This window comes from Culex quinquefasciatus, chromosome 3 (assembly GCF_015732765.1).
Source record: "Culex quinquefasciatus strain JHB chromosome 3, VPISU_Cqui_1.0_pri_paternal, whole genome shotgun sequence".
Taxonomy (NCBI): domain Eukaryota; kingdom Metazoa; phylum Arthropoda; class Insecta; order Diptera; family Culicidae; genus Culex; species Culex quinquefasciatus.
Genome location: NC_051863.1, coordinates 184349050 through 184370925, shown reverse-complemented (window position 1 = coordinate 184370925; position 21876 = coordinate 184349050). Strand labels below are relative to the sequence as shown.

Genomic DNA, 21876 nt, shown 5'->3' with positions numbered 1-21876 from the left:
TTATGCAATTTGGAATGCTCTTATTTGTATACCGGTATTACTTTAATGAACAATCACTTGTATACTGAAAAGTTTATTTCATTTTGTTTAGAAAATCCTTTACTTTCGGAATTTATTTTTATAAGCATTGAAATTTTCGAAATAGCATTTTCAATTCTCAAAAACAAATTTAATACTACATTTTTTTTGAAATTCAATAAATTATATTTATAACAAAAATCATGCTATATTGAAACGGTTCTTACAAAAGACCGGAGTTCAAAAAAGAACCGCGGTTCTATTTTATGTGCCGAGCTCCTGTGGTCTAATGGTTACAGGTTTCGCTTTACGAGCGGAAGATCGTGGTTTCAAACCCACATGGCTCGGCACATCCTTTCCCCTGTACTCTTCACATGTATAAGGACCAACTGTTCTCTGTATAATTGCCCTACAGAGCTCCACGGCCCGATCGCAAAAAGTGCTTTGAAGGGACGAGTATTCCAGAAACCAGAACTTAAGGGCTAGCTGGGTATAAGTAAACGTGAAATGTGCACTTCGGTTCTAGCGATACATTTGGACAGTACAGAGGGGAAAAGGCAGAGCCAAAGAGGATTGAAAAAAAAAAAAAAACATTCAAACCTCTTCGGCGGTGAAGTTACGGCAGTGGATCGCTCGACACACTCGCTCAACAATAGCGTGTGTGCGTGTCCCATCTGCCTAATAACAGAAGAAGCCTTTGTGATTCTATAAATAGAATTGCAAGTCCGCAATAGATCTAATTCCTGGTCGCAGTGGACAGTGGCATCAAACAAAAAAAAAAAAAAAAAAAAAAATTATGTGCCACGGTTGGTTCGCTCTTTTCAGTGAACCGGCTCTTTGAGTGATTCGCTTTTTTTTTTGCCCACCGTAGAGAGCCCAAATCTAGAGAGCAGTTCTCTACGAAATCGATCTTTTTTTTGAATTTTAATTTTTGTATTTTTTAATCTGGCTGAAACTCTTTTGGTGCCTTCGGTATGCCCAAAAAAAGCCATTTTGCATCATTAGTTTGTCCATATAATTTTCCATACAAATTTGGCAGCTGTCCATACATAAATGATGTATGAAAATTCAAAAATCTGTATCTTTTGAAGGAATTTTTTGATCGATTTGGTGTCTTCGGCAAAGTTGTAGGTATGAATAAGGACTACACTGAAAAAAAAAAAATGATAAACGGTAAAAAAAAATTGGTGAATTTTAATTTAAGTTTTTGTCACTAAAACTTGATTTGCAAAAAACACAATTTTTATTTTTTTATTTTTTGATATGTTCTAGGGGATATAAAATGTCAACTTATCAGAAATTTCCAGGTTGTGCAAAAAATATTTGACCGAGTTATGAATTTTCGAATCAACACTATTTCAAAAAATCGAAATATAGGTCGCAAAAATTTTTCTTTTACAAGCATTTAAAAAAAAAACATTTCCAAAGTCTATTCTAGCCAGACGAGAGTGCACTGGAGCCTACGCATTTTCTATTATCGGCTGAGATCTTTTTTTTTTTTTCTTTCAGCGCACTTATGTGGCTGCCAAGTGCTGCCAGTTTATATCATTTGCGCACAACTTTTAGGTTCAGACTCATAAGAAGTAGTATTTCCAGAGAAAGTTTCCTGACATTACTGGCATTCTTTTGCACGTTGTGCTAGTGGTATTGGTTGCCGGCTTTTCTTCTTTATTTTCGGAAATTCCAGTATGCTGGCTGCGTTAGATTATATTAGATTAGAATCGATTTTGTTGTGATTTGTGCTGTCAACATTGCTTGGTGAAATATTTCATCCATCATTCATCAACCGTTTATGATGGGAAAGTGACTAGTACTTGAAATGTTGCCGAAACATTCCCCCTACATCGCGCGACGTCGATACCCTGGTGGTCAAAAGTCTGGCTGGCAGTTCAACGCCACCCCCGTAAAAAATTTGACAGTTCTCGACCTGACGAAACACCCTACGAAATCGGGTATTCAAAAACAACCAACTAGTTGCCGATTTAGTCGGGATGCGTCAGGAGTAAGATATTTAGTTGCCCTACGAATAGACCGACTAAATTGGGTTGAGTCAGATTTTCTTTTTTTCACAGACTAAATCGGTAAAAAATCGGTTGTTTTTATAGCCGATTCCGTCGGCCGATTTCGACAACCGATTTTTCACCAGACGCTTATGTAAAGATTACACAGAAGTCTGTTGCCCGGTCGGCCGATTCGTTGGCCAACGAATCGGCCGAAACCACCCGACTAGACCCGACTAAGTTATGCGAATTGTCGGATTTTTTTTTACGGGGACCCTTCTATCTGCCGTCGCGACGTCTAAACAACATCTACCCAAGATTGGCGAACCGACTCAAAACAAAGAAAACAAAACGCAATAACAACGTCGTATGTGAATTCCGTATTTCGTTGTAGTGATGACAACGGCCTGCATAAGCTTGTGCAGTGGTGTTCGTGCCAGCCGTGTATATCTGTCAAAATAATAATTCTTGAGCCTTTTTTTTCGCTGCTGCCAGATAGATTGCCAGCCAGTTCGTTCGTCAACTTTCGGTCGCGGTAGAGGTGAAAATCGGCTGATCTGATCTCGTCGCGTAACTCGCTAATTTGTGCAAATCGTGTTGTTCCGTGTTCTTTGCGTATACCATAGCGTAAGGTCAGTCGTCGGGGATCGCCCGATGGTCGCCACTTTCAGCTGGTGAAACCCAATAGACTGGGGGGATCGAATCTTGAATCTTTCTCAGTTTCTCTTTTGCGTATTTGCTGCCCTGAAAAGTGATGATGACGACGATTGGGCAGAGGTGAATGCAAAACGTTCAATAATTCTTCACCAGTGTGGCGATGGCGAACGATGATGACCAAGAAGTGGCCTCTGTCTCTGCGTGGAGTGAGCCAGCAGGATTTTGGAGGTCAGCCACTTAGAGAGCTGTACTAGGGGCTGTGTGGTAATGGGATTCGAACGGGGTACTTCTCGGCGAGTTTCGAGAACAGCATTGGGGAAGTTTATTATGCATTGTGCAGGGTGATGCAGAATGGTGGACACCGATTGTAATCTATAAGATCTGGGGGCTTCAGGAAAAGGCAGTAGAAAAGAAAATCATATGTGTTTGGCTTTCCCTTTGATACGATTAAACGTATGTTAAGGAATCAGCTGGAGCACTGCTCCGTACAACATAGAGTATCGACAGAACAAAAAGGGATAGTGTTAGGTGGGACGAGTTCACTAGAATGTTCGGTTTGGTAATGGAGAGCGGTGTGCAAATGGTGGATTTATTTACATAAATCTAATGTTATTAACTACTGTCCGGTAGTAAATTTCTATTAAAGAAAGTGTATTTAAATTATTCAAATTATTCACACGTTAAAATTGTTTAAGAAAACAAATTTGAAACAGCATTCAATTAAAATAATTATAATAAATAGGGATAATATAAGACGTAAAACACTAAAATGGATATATCTCTGGAAAGCAATTCTCTACCGAAACCGGAAATGGATTTTATTTGTATTTTTTGATTTGGCTCAAACTTTGACTAAATATGACTAAATAAACTATTTTGTGTGATTGGTTCATCCATACAAGTCTCCATACAATTTTGGGTGCTGTCCATACAAAAATGGTATGCAAATATTCAAACAGCTGTAACTTTTGAGTGAATTTTCTGATCAATTCGGTGTCTTGGGCAAAGTTGTAGGTATTGTTGAGGATTTTCGAGATTTTTTTATATGTTTTAGGAGACAAACATCCACAACTTTTGAGCCATAGAGAAACATGGTCAAAAAATCAGCCGCCGAGTTATGATTTTTTGAAAAAATAGTGATTTTTGGAAAAAATCGAAGTATCATGCAAAAACAAGTTTGACATTATTTTTAATGCAAAATTGAATTTGCAATCGAAAAGTACTCTACAGATTTTTTGATAAAGGGCTCCGTTTTCAAGATATAGCCACCGAAAGTTTGATTTTAGCGAAATATTTGCAGTTTTTCTATTTTTAAAAATAGTGACCATGAGTGACCATTTCTAAAAATATTTTTTTAAAAGTTCAGAAAATTTGCTATAATATTGTCTAAGAGACATTGAAGATTGGACCTTGGGTTGCTGAGATAGAGCCGCTTTAAGAAAAAGAAACACAAAAATTGAGTTTTCATTTTTTGAGTAAAAATGTGAACCTGATGAATATTAATCAAAAACTGATGAAAATTCATAATTTTCTGAGGTAAAATTAATCTTTTTTTTTTTTGACACGAAATCAGTCACCATTTCCTGATGAATATTACCATATTTTTTCTGTGTACAGTCATCCCTCATATTCGGAACAGTTTACAGATCGGCCAATGTTCAACAAATCATGGAAAATCGATAATTGGGTCCTAAAATGAAGCTTAGATTGCTGATATTATTGTTTACAGCGATAAAGCTTACTTTTCTGAGTACAATGACCCTTTGTACGACCACAAAGAGTTGAAAATGGATTTTTAAATCAATTTTGAAAAATTATTGATTGACATTGATCCTTGAAATCCACAAATTCGGAACACTTTTTTCTTACGATGTAAATTTTTTTTTTTCTAAGAGTACTTATTTTTTACAAATTAATGACTTCACACTCTGAAACCAATAAAACTCATGTTTAGTAATGTTTTATGAATGATAACTTTTTTTTGTGAAAATATCAGTTAAATTCAGGTGTTCCACAATTGTGGGAGGCACAATTTACTAGTGAATTAGCAAAAGAATGTCCAAATAAAGGTCCCAAAAATAGTAGGGTCGACAGAAAAGTTGCATTTTGCATCTTATTGACTAATTACCACAAAAGTGTTCCGAATTTGTGGGTGTTCCGAATATGTGAGATGACTGTAGTAAAAAAATACTTCCATATTTGCTATAATATTGTCTAAGAGACATTGAAGATTGGACCTTGGGTTGCTGAGATAGAGCCGCTTTAAGAAAAAGAAACACAAAAATTGAGTTTTCATTTTTTGAGTAAAAATGTGAACCTGATGAATATTAATCAAAAACTGATGAAAATTCATAATTTTCTGAGGTAAAATTAATCTTTTTTTTTTTTGACACGAAATCAGTCACCATTTCCTGATGAATATTACCATATTTTTTTCTGTGTACAGTCATCCCTCATATTCGGAACAGTTTACAGATCGGCCAATGTTCAACAAATCATGGAAAATCGATAATTGGGTCCTAAAATGAAGCTTAGATTGCTGATATTATTGTTTACAGCGATAAAGCTTACTTTTCTGAGTACAATGACCCTTTGTACGACCACAAAGAGTTGAAAATGGATTTTTAAATCAATTTTGAAAAATTATTGATTGACATTGATCCTTGAAATCCACAAATTCGGAACACTTTTTTCTTACGATGTAAATTTTTTTTTTTCTAAGAGTACTTATTTTTTACAAATTAATGACTTCACACTCTGAAACCAATAAAACTCATGTTTAGTAATGTTTTATGAATGATAACTTTTTTTTGTGAAAATATCAGTTAAATTCAGGTGTTCCACAATTGTGGGAGGCACAATTTACTAGTGAATTAGCAAAAGAATGTCCAAATAAAGGTCCCAAAAATAGTAGGGTCGACAGAAAAGTTGCATTTTGCATCTTATTGACTAATTACCACAAAAGTGTTCCGAATTTGTGGGTGTTCCGAATATGTGAGATGACTGTAGTAAAAAAATACTTCCATACCCAAGTAACATTTTTTTCCCAGGAGTTCTTCAAGAGCTCTTCAAGATAGCTACAGCATAGCAGTTTGGACCGCGGTAGGATAAAATTCTCTTCAAGTACTCTTCCAAACTCCTGAAGAAGTTTTGAAGAGAATTTTATCCTACCGCGGTCCAAACTGCTATGCTGTAGCTATCTTGAAGAGCTCTTGTAGAACTCCTGGAAAAAAATGTTACTTGGGATAACATAGTTTAGAATTGTGAATTGTCTCCGATCTCACGGCCACATATAAAATTATAAAAAAATATAGGTTTCACAACCTGATCTTAATTGTTGTGAGGCAGTTTTTTTAAAGCGGATAAATACATCGTTCAATCTTTTCACAAAAATGTTTTAGTAATGAAAAAAAAAAAAAAAAATCATTAGCAATTCCATGTCACATAGGGAATCGATTGTACCCGACCCTCTCATATTTCTAAGAAACTTTGTTGACATCCTACGCTTATACACGTAGAATTTTTTTTTGTAGAATCAGCCTGTACGACACAAAACGTTTTTTTGATTCAAATATGCCTTATTTTTCTGCGTGTATATTTTTTTGTGTATATGGGGCCAGTAAGTGTTTAAAATATTGTTGTATTTCGTTATTTAATATTGCTGTTAGTATCTCGAATATCATAAAGTGGTCAAAGATGAACTTGTAGGAAATTTGAGGTGCTTTCTGAAAATATGTACCACTGAAAGAAAAATCACGCCACTTTTATAAGATCGTTCAAATTTTTGTGGAAATATCCAAAGATGTTCCAAGTCCAATCCTGGTGAAGTTACAGCAGTTTTTTTTTTAAACTAAACATGTTGAAAAAACAGGGGTTTTGAATATGTATTGGCAATTTCTATCCGTGAGACTTGATTTTTCAGTTTCAAAATATTTTTACCGAAAAGATCGCCCACTTTCCCATAAGACGCTATTGCACTCCAGACTAGATTATCCGAATCCGTTTATTTCGTACTTTGTTTGATTAAATTGATTTTAAATCGCATTAATCTTATACCAGCCAAATTTGTTGGGAAATAAAAATAAAAATCTATGTAACATTTATCTTTCAGGAGCAAATTTACTCAAAAATGTATTAAGGCCGATGCAAATATTTAAAAAAGTTTTTGTCCCTCGGCCCTGGCCGAGGTCAAGGGGGCAAAAAAATATAAAAATTTAAATAACAAGCCATAGTCTTCACATTTAAATGAAAAAAGTGTTTTAAAATACATTTTACACTAGTTCAGTTGTTTTGCAATCTCTAGTTTTCAAAAAATCTAAGATCTGACAAAAAAAAATTGTATCGAAAAAAAAGATTTTGCATCGAAAATTTTCAAAAAAATTTAAGATTTTTTAATAAACCCAAACATGCTAAAAATGATTTTAAACGCAGAAGAATGTATTTTAATTTGATTTCAGCTGGTTGCACTTGAATTTTCATTGAAATTTTGAAGTTTATTGTAAAAATATTTTTTTTGCCCCCTGATTTTTCGGGCCAATTTTGAAGGGGGTGACAAAAACTTTTAAAAATATTTGTACCAGCCTAACCAGATTGAAAAAAATTCAATATTCATCGATCGTTCATGGAACCGCCAATGTTGTTGCACACGCCGTCGGACCAGGTCGAACGTAGAGTTCATCGCAGCCCGTCTTTTTTTATAGTACAGAGGGGAATGGAGGCAGGGACAGCGGACAGTGGTATATTAGTGAAATGGGACAAGCGACGAAGCCGCGAAATAATCTGGCGGTGGCGTATTTTTAGATCTTTCGAGCATTTCCGAAGCTGAGAGATCAGCAGTAAACGCTGAACAAACAACATGAATGATGATCAACAAAATACCAAGCAAGAGACGGGAGATTGAGGTGTAGTACACCGCGCCTCCGCCCAAAGTTCTGAAGATCGTAGTTTGAGGGTTCAGTGCTATTGCAGGTTTTGGTAAACTTGCATACAGTTCGTGTTCAGCTCCCAGAGCTCAGCAGCATCGACCATGCGTAACAACTGTGGGCTATTGTTTTGTATTTGTACGCTACGACGTCATCATCACTTTGGGAAGGGGCCAGCACAGAAGCATGTGATGCACACATACTGTATCGTATACGTAGCAGTTTAGCTCCCCCCTTAGAATGTGTCTGTGCCATCGCTGTGCTGTTCGGTCGATGGACGAACAAGTTCAGTATGTTTACATTCGTTTTGAGGAGCTGAGCGAAGAGTGAAGACTGTGAAGAATATTTCTCGAAAATTTTCATTCATTTTTTAGTAGTTTTGTAGCAGTGCTGTTTCAAATCTAATCGTTTCAAAAAGTTAAACTACAAAGTGACTCATTGTACGTCGGAGGAGTAGCCATACAGACTGCCAGTTCTGATTACAACAGCGTGTAGACCCACGTACACCTACATCGGGTGTTCTGTAGCAGCAGGTCAAAGAAGAAAAAAAAACATCTGTGCTGGTGCACCTTTAGTCGATAGATAGAAGAACGACTGTGAAGGTGGTGAGTCACGATGCTGGGACGTGTTCGGCTTAAAGACAGCGGCATTATGGACGAGGAGTTGCCCACCCTGCTGGAGACGACGTTTCGCTATCTGGCCAAGAACCTGCACGTTGTCTGCAATGACCCGGACCCGGTCACCCAACAGCTGGAGCTGAAGCCGGACGTCGTCATCCCGAACGAAATTTGTGATAGGTGAGTGCTGTTTTGTTGTCTTTTGTGTTACGCTTCTTTATTTTTGAGTCATTCCACACAGCCATTTGCGGAAAACAATTATGTAAAAGTGGGGTTCGCTATCTATCGTTATTTGTTAGCCCTAGTGCAAGAAATTTCCAACTTTGCTGATAACAGCAGTGCTCGTAATCAGCTGTTTTGTTCTGTCAATGTTCAATACTTAGTCCATTTTGAGCAACGTACAATTCACTATAAATTTGGAGAGTACTTGGACCACTAGCGTAACCAGGTCCTCAAGGAAGGTGGGGCAAAAATATTAGAGTTTTGAAAATTTCGTCGTTTATGGACACCCCCTGCCCAATTTTAGAACAAATTTCCGAGGATGGTGGGGCAACTGCCCCATGTTGCCCCACCCTGGGCACGCTAGTGACTTGGACGCTGTTTTTGCTACACCCATTATGGATCATTAGACTAATTCGATTTGGTAGAGGTAGCTGTCGACTTTTCGTTTGTTTTGCTCTCCTTCGAGGAGGGTCGTTCGGCCTTCGGTCTTGTACCTGACCACGGAGGAGATTGTCTCAACGATCAATGTCAATGACTTTAATAAAGTGTGCGAAAAAAGTTTGAAAGATAATAATTTGTTTTTCTTTGTTATATTTTTGGTGCTGTATTAGTTAAATCGATTCGATGGGGCTGGTGCTGAGCCAGTCACTGGGTCGATCATGCTCGTAACTGCACTCACGCTTATCGATCGAATCGCGAATGTTTTACCAGCAATGCCAATATGGATATTATATGGTGCATCCATAATCATTCGGGACACGACTTCTTCGCAGTGTTCGCATATATGCAAACTAGTAAGCCCTACGCAAATCGACCTTGTTCCAAAATATTTGGACAGGGCTTCTCAACCAACTAGATACAGTCCAGACTTCGTTATCCTCAGAACTATTTCACTTCGGATAACCAAATTTTCCGATAAACGAATCATGAAAAAATGCAAACTTTTTAATCATACCACACACTTTGAATTTTGGGATTACCCTCGAAAAAAAAAAAAAATTGTCGGTATAAATTTATTTATTGGTCGTATAATACAGCCCAGAGAGGCCAGCCCCAGACGAATTTTTTTTCTTTGTCTTATTTTAGTTGTTGTTGGGTCCCTGAACTACTCTAACGTGATTAAGAATTTTTAAATCCAAGATGACGGTGATAAAATAGTAAAATTGTTCATTTAGTAATAATTTTTTAGACGATCAACCATCAATTTTGAGTAAGCTGGTTTCGCAAAATTCTAATTTGATATCAAAAATAATAAAATATATTATGTTATGTTTTTTTTGTTCATGATTCGATTATCTGAAGTCCCATCTAAACCTTCGGATAATCGAACTTCGGATAATCGCACTTCAGGTTATCGAAATTCGGATAATCTAAACTTCGAGTCTGGACTGTAATGTATGTATGAAGCATTTTATGATACTTTTTTAATTTTAAAATTAGGCTTGACTTCAGCTTTCTTTATTGCATATTGAATTGTTCATCTAAAAATTGTATTTTCAATTGTGTATGACAATATGTTTGTTATTTTCGTTTTTTTTCTCAAAAGCCCTTATCCTAACCTAAAACTTTGGTCAAGAATTCCTGCTAAGGATACAGATTTTAGATATTCACATGTCCGCTTTGTATGACTCGCGTAAGGAAAAACTAATAATACAAAATAGCTTCCTTTGATATTAGAAATGCATGGACAAACCTTCATCCAAATCAAAAATACAAAATTAAAAATCTCAAAATGATTGCTGGTATTTTAGAGAACTGCTCAAACCATTTTGATTTTAAGCACAGTTTTAATTAATGGGTAATTCTCTACCAACTCACACGAAATCGGGAAAAGTTGCCCCGACCCCTCTTCGATTTGCGTGAAACTTTGTCCTAAGGGGTAACTTTTGTCCCTGATCACGAATCCGAGGTCCGTTTGTTGATATCTCGTGACGGAGGGGCGGTACGACCCCTTCCATTTTTGAACATGCGAAAAAAGAGGGGTTTTTCAATAATTTGCAGCCTGAAACGGTGATAAGATGGAAATTTGGTGTCAAAGGGACTTTTATGTAAAATTAGACGCCCGATTTGATGGCGTACTCAGAATTCCGAATAAACGTATTTTTCATCGAAAAAAACACTAAAAAAGTTTTAAAAATTCTCCCATTTTCCGTTACTCGACTGTAAAAAATTTTGGAACATGTCATTTTATGGGAAATTTAATGTACTTTTCGAATCTACATTGTCCCAGAAGGGTCAATTTTTCATTTAGAACAAAATTTTTCATTTTAAAATTTCGTGTTTTTTCTAACTTTGCAGGGTTATTTTTTAGAGTGTAACAATGTTCTACAAAGTTGTAGAGCAGACAATTACAAAAATTTTGATATATAGACATAAGGGGTTTGCTTATAAACATCACGAGTTATAGCGATTTTACGAAAAAAAGTTTTGAAAAAGTTACTTTTTGCGTTTCTCTTTGTTTCGTCGTCCGTGTCTGTCGCAGGTGACCATGAATGGCCATGATCGATCACGACCAACTTTTTCAAAACTTTTTCGTAAAATCGCGATAACTCGTGATGTTTATAAGCAAACCCCTTATGTCTATATACCAAAATTTTTGTAATTGTCTGCTCTACAACTTTGTAGAACATTGTTACACTCTAAAAAATAACCCTGCAAAGTTTGAAAAAACACGAAATTTTAAAATGAAAAATTTTGTTCTAAATGAAAAATGACCCTTCTGGGACAATGTAGATTCGAAAAGTACATTAAATTTCCCATAAAATGATATGTTCCAAAATTTTTACAGTCGAGTAACGGAAAATGGGAGAATTTTTAAAACTTTTTAGTGTTTTTTCGATGAAAATACGTTTATTCGAATTCTGAGTACGCCATCAAATCGGGCGTCTAATTTTACACAAAGTCCCTTTGACACCAAATTTCTATCTCATCACCGTTTCAGGCTGCAAATTATTGAAAAACATCTCTTTTTTCACATGTTCAAAAATGGAAGGGGTCGTACCGCCCCTCCGTCACGAGATATCAAAAAACGGACCTCGGATTCGTGATCAGGGACAAAAGTTACCCCTTAGGACAAAGTTTCACGCAAATCGAAGAGGGGTCGGGGCAACTGCTGTGTGAGTTGGCGGAGAATTACCCTAATAAGATAAACCTTTGAGTATTAACTTGTTGAAATCAAAAATATGAAAGCGAGTAGTTCTCTAGATCAGTGTTTCTCAACCTTATGCGTTCCATCCCCCCTTGGCTTCCCCTTCCCAACCAACCTCAATGTTGAAGTTATTGGTTTCATTTCACAAATATAATCACAAATTTTAGATGTTTACATAAAGATTTGTGAAGATAAGCTCATTTTCAACAATTTTTTTTAATTTTTTTAATGAATTAAAAATTACAGAAATTTTTATTTTCAATATTTTGTCTATAATTGCTTACATATAATTGAATAAATCTCACAATAAATATCTTATAACAATTTTATTAACTTTGTTTCTGTTTATTTTTGCTAAACTACTCTGGTTTAATATGCAATTCAGTGTTCTGCTTAGGCTGGTACAAATATTTTTAAAAGTTTTTGTCACCCCCCCTTCAAAATTGGCCCGAAAAATCAGGGGGCAAAAAAAATATTTTTACAATAAATTTCAAAATTTCATTGAAAATTCAAGTGCAACCAGCTGAAATCAAATTAAAATACATTCTTCTGCGTTTAAAATCATTTTTAGCATGTTTGGGTTTATTAAAAAATCTTAAGATTTTTTGAAAATTTTCGATGCAAAATCTTTTTTTTCGATACAATTTTTGTTTTTGTCAGATCTTAGATTTTTTGAAAACTAATGATTGCAAAACAACTGAACTAGTGTAAAATGCATTTTAAAACACTTTTTCATTTAAATGTGAAGACTATGGCTTGTTATTTAAATTTTTATATTTTTTATTTTTTGTTTGGGGGCCTTGACCTCAGCCAGGGCCGAGGGACAAAAACTTTTTTAAATATTTGCATCGGCCTTATAATCATAAAGAAAAAATGATACATGAATAAAAATGGAATGTTTCTAATAATTAGGGCTAGTGATTTTTCACGGCAAAAAAAATCGAAATTACGCGGCGTGTTAGTTTTCGACTCCATGGAGTTCTCGGAAATTTCACGGCACTCTAAAATCTGCTTAAAATAAACATAAAAATGTTCTGTTTAGGTATAATTATGTACAACAAAGTGTCTGAAAAAGTAAGCAGATGTTCAAGATACAAATCAAAATATATTTATTCACGAAAAAATATTTTGCTTCAATTTTTTGAAATTATGCAGCTTTTTGAATTTTACTGAAATTTTAGAAATTGATTTTGCTCAAATATCTCTAAAACGAAGCAAATCTTTAAAATAAAATAAGCAAAATAAGTATTATACAAATTTTGTTTATTTTCATAAATTTCAGCAAAAGCGAATTTTTGCATTCATTTATTAATAATTTCCAGAAAATTATGTTACCATACAAAATGCTATTTCAGTATGTACCTATTGTATTTGAAACCCATTGACGAAAAAACTTCATTTGTAATCAAAATATAAAAAAATCATTTTCTCATTTATCTCACGTAATATGCAACTTGCTCCACCATATTTTAATTAATTTTACAAGGATTAAAATTTTTTTTTAACTCTTTTCTTTTACTGTAGTTTTGAGTATTCTTTTTACATTCTTTTTGAATTTTGCGAATCCAAGAAATGTTGTTAGAAATTTGCAATGAATCTACATTGAAGAATATTGAAATGAACAAAAAAAAATTACAAATCTGTTCTCAATTTGACTTGCATTTTTTAATATTTGGGAACTTGTTAAGTGAACTATTATATAAAAAAAAAATCAATTTTTCTAATAATAATTTAAAATTTTACTGCATTTCACGGTATGTACTAAATTTCCCGACCAGGGGCATATTTCACGGATTTTATGTGGCTTCCGCGAAATCGCGAAAAATCACTAGTCCTACTAATAAGACATAAACTCCCAAAAAATATTACTTGAAAATTACGTTTTTTTTCTTACCTTGAAGGTGCAAAAAAAAACAAATTCCTGAGAAACATTGAAAAAAAAAAAACATTTTGTATTGTTTCAGTAAATGTCAAACTTCGAATAAATTTAAACTTTTAAAAATGAAATTTTAGGAAAAACCTAATGTCGTTCTTACAAATCGAATAAACTAAAAGTTGCAAAACAATGATGATTTACGTTTGTTTTATAAAAATCGTTTAAAGCCATTGAATTTCTATTGAATCCCCATTCCCTCCCTAGAATGGCCAAATTCCCCTCTAGGGAGGAATTTCTCACCGGTTGAGAAACACTGCTCTAGATAGTCGCACATTATTTCGTAATTTTTAAATTTGCATTGTTTTTTTTTTTATTTTTATGATATTTTTTCCACACATTCCTTAAGTAAATATAAAAAAAAGTTTTATTAGTTTTTCGGACTTGTATGACTAGCCCGCAAAATTGTATAGATATAAAATACACATGTATATATGTACAATTTTGCGTGCTAGTCATACAAAAATGGCTTTTTTTATTGGTAGATTATAATAGATAGATAGAATAGAACGTAGCTCAGTTACCGAATGCTGTTTGCTAACTGGGCTGATCGAAAAATGTCGAGGAGACCACCAATTTATTAAAAAAAAATCAAAAATCAAATTATTCGCTCTACAGAATTGCCTTAGCGTTCTCGATTACGAGATTCCTACTCGAAACTAGGTTTCCGAAGACTTGATTGTTGAGGCAGTTGCAAACCTCTTTTTACACCTTAACTTCCATCCACCCCGGGATTCGAACCGACGACCTTTGGATTGTTAGTCCAACTGCCTACCAGTGACCAGTGATTGAGCTAACGGCCTAACCCTAGGCTAGACCGGGGCCAACATTTAATTCCCCATCCGACGGAAGGCGTGGTCAGACAAATCTCGTCTCTAAAAATGCCACCGGAACCGTCTGGGATCGAACAAAAGCCGACTGGGTGAGAGGCAACCACGCTTACCCCTACACCACGGTTCACGAATATAACCAATTTATTATATTTCCTTAATAAAATATAAAAAGTAAATGTTTCTTAAATGTGTGTTCAGGGGCGTTTTTTCAAGTCTCCTTTAATTGTTACTTGAAATATCGCCAAATTAAAAGAAAAAATTGTTTTTATCACACTTGAATTTTGCATCGATTGACCCCCGATCCGGACATCGTTTTTTTTTGTCCAAAATGAGGCTTTAAAAAAAGTGTTTACTGTTTAAATTATCAATGGTGAAATTATTTCACCATTGATAATTTAAACAGTAAACAGTTTTCAATTGTTGAAAAGAGATAAATGTTTGTTTGTCTGTGCAAGTAATACGGCACCTACTGGTATCACATTTTCTGTTTAATCAAGTGCGCTCACTTGCAGCGGTAGTACGGTGGCGCGAACCAAAAACATATATTAGCAGACACTTACAGACTATCGTCGTCGTCGTACCATTGACAGTGACACCAATGTTAACAAGTTTTTTTTCTTCCCTTGTTTCGCGGTTTCTGCTAAACTACAACAACCAACAACGCGAATTCTACGAAACTCGTGCAAAAATGTCTCATTCTCTGAGAAACGAAATAAAGTTGGCACCTTTTTTCGTTGTTCTTGCTTTCAAACAGTAAATAAAAACTAAGCAATTCAAAGTAGGAAGTGGCGGCTACCCAGACAGACAGCTCGGGTTCTAGAATTGTAAACCAAATGGAACGAGCTTGAGTGGCGAACGTACCGCCAAGGCACGTTCACTGAAACTCTCCAAGTAGTGTTAAATACTGAGTTGTAGGTCAAGTTGATCCGAGCAAAAAACCGGCGAGGTTACTCGATCGCATGGAAGTGTGTGCGAGCTGCTGTTGCTGCTGTGAATACTGATGGTTGGAAACAGCAGTTCGAGTGCTCGATCTTTTTTACAATGCATTAATTGGTTTGGAAGGCAGTCGTCGATCGTCGATTGTAAAAAAGTATCGATTTAACTACACTATAAACACTGACTTCTTTTGTTGAGCTTAGCTAGTCCTCGTTTTATTTAAATAATTGAAAACAACACATGAAACAAGCAAAATTTCCAGAATTTTGAATTTTGAATGTTAGTTTTTGAGGAATTGATTAATTAATTTTTTAACATCGAAAGGCAAAAAAGGAAAATTTGGCAGTGTTATAGTTCAGAGAAATCGCTATAATTTCCAGTGCATTGATTAAACTCAAATCCTTTTAGATCACTATCGCTATTTGCCGTTAAAGTTTACATTTACTTCATGAGCTACAATTTGTTCCGATTGTACAAAAACAATAAGCTCTGGCTTCCATTCTCTGAATATCAGTCAGATTAGTTCAGAACCACAAGCTGGGCTGTATTTACGCAAACAAACAGCTCAGCTTGCCTATCTGGGGCTCACAATGTTCGATGATGCACGGATCTGTGACGTTCTTCTAGTTCTCGTGGATGGTCGGTCGATGTTATATAAATGTTGCATCTGTTTGACGAAAATCTCGTTCGTTCCGACTGAACTTTTTCATGCGTCTTCTGTGCCGATAAGCTTCCAGCTGTTTTGCTACTGGTTGTCCCGGGTCGTCTAAGGTTTCGCGAGCGATAGCTGATACTTTTTAGAAGAACGAAGAACATTCGCGATGCTCAACGGATTTCGCTATTATAATATACCTACGTTGACTTGCCGTTGTCTATAAAACCACAACGTGGGATGACTCGTGCTCGTGGAAGATGCTGAGGAGTTATGACACAACAAAACGTTGTATGGAAGCAAATTGTTTTGAGGAGTTTAAGATGCCGGTTTTTGTTTTGATTGAAAGGTTTAATAGCAAGTATTTAGCATCAGATATGCTTTTCCCACGCTCCTGAAGTATAATGAACATTGTCCTAAAGGGTTCTATAATCAGTGCACTGTGGTCCAGATGAAAAATAAAAAAATAAGAGGAAAAAGGATTTTCCGAAATATTGTGCCGTTTCGGAGCTTAGGTGACTTTGGAAGAGTTCTAGAAAATTGTTGGTATTGTCCTTGATCGAATACTCCGAAATTTGATCTCGCAAATTTTCTACACCTTTTAAATTTATTTTAACCTGAGCATCAGAGCAAACCCTCATAAACCGCTATTTTGAATCTAGCAGTTCTGGGTAGAGTACAGTTTAAAATAATTATTTAATCCAATAATAGAAATCCAAAATATGTATGCGAGTAAATCTAAAAATTTTCGCACATTATTTCGTGAGTTTTAAAACTGTTTTTTTTATTTGTATGGAAATATGTCCATCTATTCTCTATATAAAAAGACGAAATTTTGTATCATTCGTTTTTTTTCCATACAAATGTCCATACTATTTTACGAGCTGGTCGTACAAAATATTTAGGCATATATATGAAAATCTCAAAATCTATATCTTGAGATGGGATTTTCTGAACGATTTGGTGCCTTTGGCATAGTTGTATATTATAATTAGGAATATTCAGAAAAAAGCTACACTAAAAAAACCATTTTTTTTCAATAATAGTTGAATTCCCAAAATTCATATTTTGAATTTATGATTTTTTTAATAAGTTTTATGAGACTCAACAGGACATCTTTTGAACCAGAATGCATGATTTGCCTTAATAATTAAAAATCTTTACCATTTTTTGTTGAAACTTTAATGAAGGAAAGCCACTCCTGGAAAAAATATTTTTGAAATACTAAGAAAATTTCCTACTCTGAAAATTGAAAAATTAGTTTCTGAGATAAAGCCTCATAAAAAATCGAATCGATGAAAACGAGTTTTTATAAGTGTCATCTAATTAGCCTGTAATTTTCAACTGAAGATGTCTTGGAAATCATTAGTTTGATTTTCAATATTAAACCTCGCTTACTTTTTCAAAAGGTTATATCTACATAGGAATCCCATGGCGCATTGGTTGCTTTGAAAGAGTAATCTAGAAACAGCGAAGTTTTTGTGAAATTTACTAATCTTTTCAATAATAACAATTTTAAAACTTGGTCTTTAGTATGAAATGTAGCGAATTATTTAAAGACCTTTTTAAAAGATATGCTTGTCCAATTCGCTGCGAAATCGGCCGATTTCGACCATTTTGTTTTTTTATTTGTATTTTTTTTATTTGGCCCAAACTTTGCGGGGGCCTTCCGTATTACCAAAGAAAAATTTTGCCGACAATTTATGACTTTTTTTGAAAAATTACATTACATTTTTTTGATTAAGTGCACCGTTTCAAAATATAGCCATTCAAAGTAAAATTTTGTCCGAAAAATTCCAATTTTTGATTTTTTTAAATATTGTCCATGATTGTCTATTCCTCAAAATATTTTTTTCAAAAAGTTCACAACATTTCCTACAATTTCGTATAAGGAACATTAAAGATTGGACCACTGGTTGCTGAGATATAGCGGATAAAAGAAAAAGAAACAAGTCGCACCCAAACATACATATCAAAAAGGCGTAATATTGAATGTTTGGCAAAAAATACGGATTTTGAGAAATTGGATTTTTGTGATAAAACGAATAGAAGAGATTTTCAAATATTTACCTACCATTTTTGTATGAATACACAACAAAAAATCCGATGGTAAAATCGCATGCAAAAGCATGCACATCACCTTCGTCAAAATAAACACTTAATGTTAAACACTGCATGTACAATTTTTGCAAACACAAAAAAAAAGTTGCAACGGACGGTATTCAAACCAAGCACCAACAGTAAGGACTGGCGCCTTAGCGCACTCGGCCATCAGACCGATGTAAAGTTGTTAGTATAAACGCATATAAGAGCTTGACATTTTGGTTAAGTAGGTTTCCCATACTGATGGGCTACATATTTCAGGGTGTAAAATTACATAAAATTGCATAAAATAAATCACCCAAAATGGCTTCTTTGGTGCTAGGGGAGTTTGAGCCATGTAAAAAAAATATGTCGCATCCTCCAGCGACAAAAACGACACATTTTATTTATTTTTTCGTTGTTTTATTGGTCCAATCATCAATCGCAGCTGGACTAACAATTAAAAATGTTTATAACCACTAAAACTTAACTCAATAATTTGTATGAATCCAAAAAGGGTCGAAATTTCGTTATTTCTCACGCCGTTGCAACGTCACGGAGTGATCGATGTGGCAAATGAAAACTTCGACTTTAAGTTAGTTTATGATAAGAGACATATTTCGAAAAAAGCGAAGTTTTGTGACGTTGCAATGCCGCAATGTGTCTTAAGTAAAATCCATTTCCGGGTTTGGTGGAGAATTGCTCAAATTGAATTGTGGACAGTATTTGACACAACGGAGAGTGGATGGTGCCCTCGGGGATGTCCCGATGTACACGGAAAAAGTCAATTCCCGAAATCGTGAATTGTGTTCATGAATTCGAGAACAACGAAGTAATATATTCATGTTTATAGTGCAAATGCATCATGCTCATGAATAAATTCCTTCGTAGTTCTTAAATTCATGAACAAAATTCACGATTTAGGGAATTGTTTTTTTCTGTGTGGTATAACATTGGCTAATATGCCCAATATGTGTATCAAACTTCATAGTTTTTGACACTGAACTTGAAAAATTACATTCCGACTAAATTGGGGGTCAACATATTTGAACTTTGATGAATGCATTGTTAGAATTGTGCTTGTTTATTTCCTGCTATTGCCCTATGACTTTGTGTCATACTTCATTTAATTCGTAAATAAAATATTTTTTCATTACAAATTTTGTAATATCAATTTAACATAAGTGATTCTAATCCTTTTTTCAACATTCTCCAGATTTTTACGCTACCAGCAGGACTGCGGCCAGGACATCAATGACCGGTTCATCCAGATTTTCCGGGACACGGAAAAGTCCCCGTTGCGCAACATCCGGCTGCGCAACAGCACCATCACGAACGAGGGCATGCGCATCCTGCTGCGACACAAGCTGAACTCGCTGTCGATGTGGTACTGCAACAAAATCACGACCGCCTCGTGGAACATTCTGATCGAGAACTGTCGGCAGCTGCGTTCCCTGGAGCTGGGCCGGTTCGTGGACATGCTGAAGCACAGCGAGCCGAACGAGAAAACGCCGATCGACTTTCAGCTGGTGCTGCCCCAGTTGCGCCATCTGATCCTGAACGGTGTGGTACTGCAGCCGTCGATTCAGTTTGGGTGAGGATCCGTTCAAAGCTGGGGTGAGACTAAATAATAACATTGCTTTCGTTCGTTACAGTCACTTATCGGAGCTGACGTACCTCGATTTGACGGCGTGCATCTTTGCAGAGTTCAGTTTGAAGGCGCTTATCGATTTGCCTAATCTGAAAGCGCTGATTTTGTTCAACGTGTGGCCACTGGATCACGAGTTTCCTACGTTGTGCAAACTAAAGTCCTTGCAAACGTTGGACCTGTCGGTGTCGAGAGCGAACGTCGATGGGAATTATTTGACGCCCAATAAGGTATGAGGGCTTTTTAGGTTCTAAGAACCAATTGAACAACCCATAATTCGTTGCAGTTGCTGTCGAACCTGGTGGAGAGTTTACCCAACCTGCGACATCTGGACATTTCCGGCACCAATTTGGCCGGCGACGGGGTGGCGATGAAAACCAACAACACCTCCAGCAGTTCGGACATCCCGGGGTTGGCGAGCCGCGCCGAAAATCCGCTGGAATTTTTGGGCCTGTACTACACCGCACATTCTGCATGCAAATGGCACGACATTCCGGCCATAAGGGTAACTGCAAGCTTGCACAAACTTTTGGGAGGCGTTTTAGTACATGCTTTACACGGGTTGTAGATTGCGGGCGAAGCGACGGAGGAGCAAATCTTGGTGGCGGCCTCGGTGTACCAGGATCGCCACGAGCTGCTGACGAAGGTTCTCAATGATCTCTACCACCTGCTGCGGTTCGAGACCTGCAAGCAGATTCACAAAGCGCTGGACGTCGTACTTTCCGCCATGGATAAGCACATTCGTGTCAAGAATATACAGATTAGTGGCAGGTTGGTTCTGGTTTCTTTCTTGTGTGAGGAGGGGGATTTATGGGGGCGCTTTTTTTCGCAGTGCCACGTTGTTTTACATTGTTAAAGGACGTAACAAGATTCAGTTTGGAGTGCCGCTGAAAAACCATATCATTCACACCCTGCTGAATGGTATGTCGACACACCTTACCGATGACACAATGATGCGGAACGGCTGTTTGACGTTGTGTCAGTTTAACATCCCGCAGGATGTGGTGAGTAGACTTGTTGAATCAACTCTGAGAAGCCTTATTCTAATCAAGATGATTTCAGCTTTTTGAGTACGAAAGATTGGTTCGCATTCTGCTGCACGGAGTTTCGTACCGCGAACAGGAAGGATTCGTCCAGCGAATAGCCATCTACCTGCTGAACTCGCTGGCCTGCCAGGTGGACGGTAGCCAGAAGATGTTCCTGGGGGATTTGGGTGCTATTTCGGTGAGGTTTATGGTGAACCCGCTGTTTAAAAGCTTCTTGCTAAGAAGAGATTTTCTTCTTGCAGACCATGCTCAACCTGATCAGCGATCGACTGTCGCGCAAAATTTTCGACGATGTGATGGAGGTCGCCTGGTCAACCATGTGGAACGTGACGGACGAAACGGCGAAAAATTGCGAACGTTTTCTGGACGGTCGTGGCATGGAGTATTTCCTGGGATGTTTAAAAGTGAGTTCTTTTTGCGTAACGCATTGGCCAAAGTAAAATATATTATTTGTTTGGCAGCTTTTCCCGGATAAGGACGACCTGCTGCGCAACATGATGGGCTTGCTAGGAAACGTTGCAGAAGTGAAGGAACTGCGACCGCGCCTGATGACACCGGAGTTCATAACAGAGTTCGCCAACTTGCTGGATTCGTCTAGCGATGGTATTGAGGTAGGTTGAAAAGTTGATATTATATGACAAAATAATCACAACCATTATTCCCACAGGTGAGCTACAACGCGGCAGGTGTGCTTGCGCACATTGCCTCGGAAGGCGAAACGGCGTGGGCCATTTCGAAGCCAACCCGGGACCGGGTGTTGATTCGCATGGTTGAGGCCATCGAGCGTTGGGACCTTTCGGCCGAGCGCAACATCAACTATCGCAGCTTTGAACCCATTCTTGGCTTGATACGATGCTACCACACGCCTGCCTGCCAGCACTGGGCCGTTTGGGCTCTGGCAAATTTGACCAAAGTATTTTTTTTCTGTGTTCCGAAGATAAAGTTATTCGATTAATTTTATTGTTTTTTCTCCTCTCAGGTTTACCCAACCAAGTACTGCTTGTTGGTGGAAAAGGAACGTGGCATTGAGCTGCTGCAGGAGCTGATCGAACACCCACAGCCGTACTCTCGTTTGAAGGACCTAGCGAATATGGTGTTGATGCACTGTCGCAACTTTAACGATTCGCTAGACCAGTGCAAGAAGATGGAGCTGGATGGGTAA

The 21876-nt window shown here is 36.7% G+C and overlaps 2 protein-coding genes across 2 annotated transcripts in view; one reads left to right on the top strand and one right to left on the bottom strand.

Moving 5' to 3' along the window:
* LOC6041252 overlaps nucleotides 1-15236 on the bottom strand; it is a 24065-nt gene extending 8829 nt beyond the window's left edge. The window contains exon 1 of the mRNA XM_038258646.1: nucleotides 14911-15236. The gene's annotated coding sequence lies outside the window, so the exon portion shown is untranslated. The remainder of the gene's footprint in view (nucleotides 1-14910) is intronic.
* LOC6041255 (protein zer-1 homolog) lies at nucleotides 8213-21876 on the top strand. Its single transcript, XM_001850493.2, has 11 exons — nucleotides 8213-8394; nucleotides 19237-19614; nucleotides 19676-19898; nucleotides 19955-20173; nucleotides 20237-20439; nucleotides 20501-20672; nucleotides 20731-20892; nucleotides 20957-21118; nucleotides 21176-21325; nucleotides 21382-21627; nucleotides 21694-21876. Exons 1-11 carry the CDS (start codon nucleotides 8213-8215, stop codon nucleotides 21874-21876), a joined length of 2280 nt encoding a protein of 759 aa, XP_001850545.2.

Coding starts and splice junctions, on each gene's coding strand:
- LOC6041255 (XM_001850493.2), top strand. CDS start 8,213: ATGCTGGGACGTGTTCGGCTTAAAGACAGCGGCATTATGGACGAGGAG. Junction 8,395..19,236: donor CCGAACGAAATTTGTGATAG/GTGAGTGCTGTT, acceptor AACATTCTCCAG/ATTTTTACGCTACCAGCAGG. Junction 21,326..21,381: donor CGTCTAGCGATGGTATTGAG/GTAGGTTGAAAA, acceptor TTATTCCCACAG/GTGAGCTACAACGCGGCAGG.